Here is a 6,479-nt window from a genome sequence, read left to right as displayed (position 1 = left end):
ACTGCCATTGTGTCTCCCAACATCCCTTTCTCCTAAGCTTTGTAAGAATGGCAGGCAATCTATCGCATTTTACCTGGCACTTGCCCAGAGCTTTCTTTGCTCTTCAGAAATTAAAAAAAGAAAAAACAAACAACAAAAACAAACAAACAAAAACTGAGAACAAGGGGCAGATGTGAATGCAAATAGAGGACAAGCTGCAGATATGAATGTAAGTAGTTTGGAATTGCACTCCTACTCACCTTTTTTATTTAATGGATTCTCACTCTGTCACTTAAGCTGGAGTCCAGTTGCAAGATCTTGGGTAACCACAAGCTCCATCTCTCGGATTTATGCCACTCTCTTGCCTTAGCCTACCAAGTAGCTGTCACTACAGGTGCCCACCACCACACCTGGCTAATTTTTTGTATTTTTAATAGACTTCATGGGAGCTTCACCATGTTAGCCAGGATCATCTCAATCTCGATCTCCTTGTGATCTGCCCGCATTGGCCACCCACAGTGCTGTGATAACACGCATGAGCCACCATGCCCAGCTACTAGTGACCTTTTTAATTAAAGCCTTTCCCAGTCCATGAACCAAAAGCAAACCTTGCTGTGCCCCTGTGAACCAAAATCTATCAGGTGACACACAGATTTTTTAATCTGAAGAAAATTAAATATTATGAATGCAAAAGGGGAGATGATAGCAAATGTGTAATATGTTAACTTCTGGTGGAGTAGAGTCGGTTGCCCACTCTGAAAAAGAGTCTGATATTTTTATGGACTCAGAAGAAAGAAAATGTACTAACTAGTTTTGAAGAAAGCACTACTTATCTTTCCTGGGTCCTTGTGCCTGGAACTGTTAATAGCTGATGCAATGACTCAGCTTGGCTCAGGAACTTGGCCCTGAGCCCCACAAGAGCTAAAGTGAAAGCATGGCCCAGGACCTTGGCATGGGACCAGAGGCTAAAATGATAATTTACAGAAATTTGGCTCAGGGCTTGAAGCGTGTTTAGTAACATAAGGTGCCCTTTGTAACACACTGTAGTCCAATATGGACATGTTCTGAAAAAGAGACTATTTCCTGGAAGCAATCTGGTTACACAAAAAGCACAACATTTTAATGCGTGGTCTTGTTTTTTTATCTGAGTAGCTGTGTGCATGTCTTAAGCACACACACAAAAAAGTTGGGCTTTTAAAAAAAAATTATTTGCTTGCACCACGGGATTGTACAGGATTCTTAAAATTCTGTCTGCAGCCTGATAGTCCAGGCTGCTTCTCTGCCTGTGGAAATTTTCCCAATAATCCACCACAACTATGTAGCTTTTCTTTGTCAATACTATTGAAGACCTAGAAAGTTTCTGAGGGTCGAAGGCACATTCTTTGAAGTTTCCTATGTGCAAGGCTTTTTGACCCGTGAAGCACCCGACATCTTTGTAAATATTGTAAAATTGTACGTGCCTTCTTAGCAGTCATATCAGAAAAGCCCACAAGAAACAACTCACAAACATCAGAGAAACATTCTCCCTGGAAACAATCAAAACAAAATTTTCTTACTCCAGGTTTTCTCATCTTCTTGATGTAGAGAATCTTTTACTCACATCATCATCAACTTTTCCAGTTTTTACATCCAACCCTCCATGTTCCTTACTACTCCTACAGGAAATGCCCAATGAATGATGGGCCAGTAAAGTGCAAGTTTCTTTTTCATTACAGTGCCTTAAACAAATAAAGTAAGACCTGGGGAAGTTTTATGATACATCAATACATATATAGAGCCTTTCTAATATCTAGCCCTTTTTTTGGGGTCTTAAATGGGAAGACGTTATGTTATTGCTAAGCCAAAATCTTACTGTTTCTGACAAAAAGCCCTATAGTCAACAGAAAGATGCTGGGCCAAAACACATTTCTTCTATAGCATGTCAAAGAGAGAAAAGCAGTCAAAGAGAGAAAGAGTGAAGAAAAGACAAGATCCTAATCTCCAGTAGAAAGAGAGACAGAGCCCTTTGAAAAACCTAATTTAAGCCATAGTGATCCCATAGATAAGAAAAATAAAAAAAGAAAAGTAGAAGAAAAAAGAAAGCAGGACATTTGCCCTTTAGACATCCCAGATCTAAACCTTTCCCAAGCCAGGGCTGAGATGACGTCTTTGGGTCTTTGCATTTTCTGGCATTTCTTCTTTTCTGGATGATACTGCATTCTTCAGTGCCTGCAGAAAAGAAAGCTTGTGGTATGCCTGATTCACCTAAAGATCTGCAGGGAATTGTCACCTGTACCAGCACCTGACCTGCTTACCTCATCACAGATAACATGCAAAGCTGTGTGCAGTGGCTGGACTCAACCAACACTCACTCACGCATCTGCCTCCATTCTGTGCCTGGCACATCCATAGCAAACTGAAACCTAAGCCCATAGTTGGAGTTGAGTGCAGGCTGTAAGATGGGTGTGTAAAATTAGACAAGCAGGCTCAAGGGAAACTTGCACAAGGGTGACATCATCCACAGAGATTGTTGGCTGGTGAAGCGACACCCTAGAGATCTTGTGACAAAGATGACATTCATCGCCAGTGGCCAGTGGATTATTCAATTATGCCTATGTAATGGAGCCTCGATAAAAATTAGCAAGACAGTATTCATAGAGCTTTTGGGTAACTGAACACATGCAGTGTTCTAGAAATTTGTGTGCTCATAAAAAGAGACACTGATAATTTTAAAGGCCGTACAGAGTGTAGGTGTCTTTGTTTTGAAAGAAGTTTCTGCCTTTAATAATGTGTCCAGAATTTTAACTTATTAACTAGAGCACACTCTAAGGTAACATAAATCTGCACATTACAAACATTAGAACGTGGATATTTCCACAAAAATGATTCCATAATTCACCAGTACAGTGCAACAAGTTTTACTTTAGAGAGATAAAGTTTTCTTTTGTCAACTGGGTAAGAACTAGACATTTATAAAGGAAAATAAAATCAAGTGATATCTCACCACAAATTCTAGTCATATGTTCAGTTTAGGAGAATGATCTCCAGTGAATTTTGTGCCAGAAATATTTATTCTAAAAGAAAAGTCTTTTAATTTATAATTGTGTGTCTCTGAAGTGCTTGTGCCACTGTAAAGTCAAGGGCACCATCTCATACCATTTTGTGTCCTTCTGGGAGGGAAGCCGAGGCTGCCTTATAACCCAGTAGAGGTATTCTAGCATGTAAAAGTAAGAAAAATCAACATTATTACGTGATTCTCTGTCATAAACATCCAATAAATCACAACTCTGGTCTTATATATAGTAGTAGCCATAGATACACATTAGGGCTTCCAAGAAGAATCTAGTACCCAACAGTCTGCTTTTATATTTGGGCTTATGTGAGCGTAAAATAACCACATTTGGGCAAACAAGCTGTTTTATTACTTCTTTTAAAGCTGCAGTGCTCAAAAATGATGTAATAATTTAAATACCTGGCTTGGGCATTTCCGGTTGTGTTTCCAAGCCTTAGCTATGGGTGAAACTGTTTTGGGCTATGAAGATGGATTAGGGCATCTTGCAACTCATGATGCATTTGGTTCAGCTTAGTTCTCGTGTCCTGAGCAGTCAGACTGACAACTAAAACTCATCAGTTTTATTTTCAACATACTTTAACATGGATTCTGTCCCTTGGGCTGAGCTCCAGATCTTCCTCAGCACCTCACACTCTCTCTCATTGGCCTGTTCCAACTCCAACTTAATATTAGAGTGAACAAGGGCCTTAGATTCTTCCAGTACAATTTGATTATATGAAGCAAGCTCCTTAATTTGAATCATAACCTCTTGGGTGAAAGTTCCACTCAAAAATACCTGAGAGACCAGGCCTTTGGCACATGCCTCCCGTGCTGTCAGCTTTTGCCCAGCAAATAACATTTCATTGGCAGATGCTTTACCCATCATTTTTTGAAATGTAATAGTTGAACAGCCATCTGGACTCTGTCCAAAGGTCATATAAGGGGTTTGGAACCAAGCCTTTTCATTAGCCCACACGAGATCACAAAGGGGCAGGATGGATGCACCCAGTCCAATGGCAGGGCCATTGACTGATACAACAATAGGCTTTTTAAATTGAATAAAAGTATTCACAAAGTTCTTGATGGTATCCACCATTTCAAGGCTTGCTCTGTTTCTGTCGTTCCTTAAGCGCTTCACAAAGTACCCAAAATCAAGACCGCAGCAAAAGACACTTCCAGCTGCACTGAACAGCACGAGCTTGCTGTCATCTACAGCAGCGTTATTAAGAGCATTAACTATTTCTTTAATTACTTCTGTATTCAGTGCATTTTTTTCTGTGGATCTAGTTGATAGCACTATCTGGGTGAATCCATCCTCTTTCTTCACTACAATGTCTCTGTATGTGCTGGCACTTTCTGTTAGCTTTATGGTAAAGTACATCTTCTTGATAAAAGGCTGGTCTCTGCTGTCATCAGTAATATTTCTTTGCCCACCTTTCACTCTTGGAACTGAGGTATGCATGTCTGTTGTTCCATTGGCTGCTAATGGGTCTACTAATACCACTATACCTTTTTGGGTAGCTGAACCTGTGGCCATTGAAGCGGTAACTGAGCCAGACATCTGCGACATTGGTGGGTGTATCTGAGTCTTGTTCTCTATTCCAGGCTGTTCTGCACCAGGACGTGACAAAGGGTCCTGGAGGAGTTTCCCTTCTGTCACCTCGAAGACCACCGTGTCCTGCTGATCTGCTGCAATAGGGTACAGTTTCTCAAGTTTCTGAAAGCCACTCACAGTTTTCTTGTCGTTAAAGGGGCTTTCAGGTGCAAGGGTCTTGATAGTTGAATGTATTTTCTCCATATTCTGTGTGTCGGAGAGAAGTGAAGCTGCCTTCCTCCTAATGATCTTGCTGGCAGCAAATAACTTGCTGTTTTTGGATCTGTGGTGTCTATCCGTCACTTGCGTTGTAGGAGAGTTCTTAGAATAGCTCGCTTTTGTAGATCTAGAAGTTCTTCTTCTGGCATTGTTTGAAAAAATTCTACTGGTTCTAGTCCATGTCAGTTTTTTCTGTTTTTCAGTCTGTCGTCTATTAAAATCAAGTATACATTTTTCACAGTTCCTGAGGTGCTGCTCTGGTTCCCAAGTGTCATCCTGTTGGTTGTAACCTTTCCACCGAATCAAATACTCTGTATTCCCATTTTTATCTCGTCTTTTGTCAACAATACTTTCAACCTCAAACTCCTGGGAAGCCATGAGGAAAGACACAGGATTGGAGCAGTTGCTGTGCCAACTTTGTTTCAGTTGTGTCTCCACATAGCCACTCCTTTCTGCCTCCAGTTCTTCACCAGGTTCTGCATATGGATGAACCTCTTCTATTTCGTCACCACTGGTGTAGTGAAAATTGTGTGAAATAGCGGCTATGCTATGGTGCATGATAGCTTGCTCAGTAGCCTCAGGTGAGAGTAGGTAAATCCACAGCCACAACCTTCTGTTGTAGAACAGAAAGCGTTCTTCCTGCCTGTTACTCTTTTGTGTTTGTTTGTTTAATTGTGGTTGCTATGACGATTGTATGGAAGATTCTATTCTTATAACATTTTTAAAGTTACACTAGCTTGTCTTCAGTAACATACAAAACCTTCACTCCTGTATAATGTACCTCCACTATTTCACTTATTGAGTCCTCAAAATTATACCTTTATTCAGTTTATGTCAAAAACAGAAATTAGAGGTAGTTTTTTTTATTAAATATATTTGTGTTTTAAGGTACGTGGAGAACAACTTGTGGAAGTGCATGTTGTTAATTGTTTTTTTTTCTTTTTGAGATGGAGTCTCACTCTGTCACCCAGGCTGGAGCGCAGTGGTGCAATCTTGGCTCATTGAAAGCTCCATCTCCCGGATTCATGCCATTCTCCTGTGTCAGCCTCCCAAGTAGCTGAGACTACAGGCGCCTGCCACCTTGCCTGTCGAATTTTTTGTACTTTTAGGAGAGACTGGGTTTCACCGTGTTAGCCTGGGTTGTCTTGATCTCCTGACCTCGTGATCCACACACCTCAACCTCCCAAAGTGCTGGGATTACAGGTATGAGCCACCGTGCCTGGCCAAATATTATATCTTATATATTTGTACATGTATTTATCTTTACCTTAACCTTTGTTTGTTCATACTGCTTTTGAATGTCTGTCCATTCTACCCTGAAGTACTCCATAAGACATTTCTTAAAGGGTAGTCTACTTGTAAAGGGTGCCAGCTTTTGTGTGGGAATGTCATAATGTGTCGCTCACCTTCGATGGACAATTCGGTGGATTATAAGGTGTAGGTTTGACAGTTTTTTCTGACATCACTTGGAACATATTAGTCTACTACGTTCTATCATCTTAGTTTTCAGGTGAGTAATCTACTGCTTTTCAGTGGTTATTCAGATAAGCGATTCACTGGCTATTTTTAGGGTGCCTTTTACATGACTAGCTACTTCCTCTCCTTCCTTTGAAAATCCTCAGGATTCCCTTTGTATTTGTTTTAGACAGTTTAATT

At 40.5% G+C, this 6,479-nt stretch overlaps 1 protein-coding gene across 1 annotated transcript; it reads right to left on the bottom strand.

Moving 5' to 3' along the window:
- Positions 1-3,366: 3,366 nt before the first annotated feature.
- LOC129053442 (testis-specific chromodomain protein Y 1-like) lies at positions 3,367-5,670 on the bottom strand. The gene has a single exon (XM_054545498.2). The coding sequence runs from the start codon at positions 5,379-5,381 to the stop codon at positions 3,576-3,578; it is 1,806 nt and encodes a 601-aa protein (XP_054401473.1). The 5' UTR covers positions 5,382-5,670; the 3' UTR covers positions 3,367-3,575.
- Positions 5,671-6,479: the final 809 nt, after the last annotated feature.

Source organism: Pongo abelii, chromosome Y, assembly GCF_028885655.2.
Source record: "Pongo abelii isolate AG06213 chromosome Y, NHGRI_mPonAbe1-v2.0_pri, whole genome shotgun sequence".
Taxonomy (NCBI): Eukaryota; Metazoa; Chordata; class Mammalia; order Primates; family Hominidae; genus Pongo; species Pongo abelii.
The sequence above is the reverse complement of the archived record's forward strand: the minus strand, read 5'-3'. Positions and strand labels throughout refer to the sequence as shown.

Bases quoted from the DNA above. Each gene is read 5' to 3' on its own strand.
- LOC129053442 (XM_054545498.2), bottom strand. From the start codon at position 5,381: ATGCACCATAGCATAGCCGCTATTTCACACAATTTTCACTACACCAGT.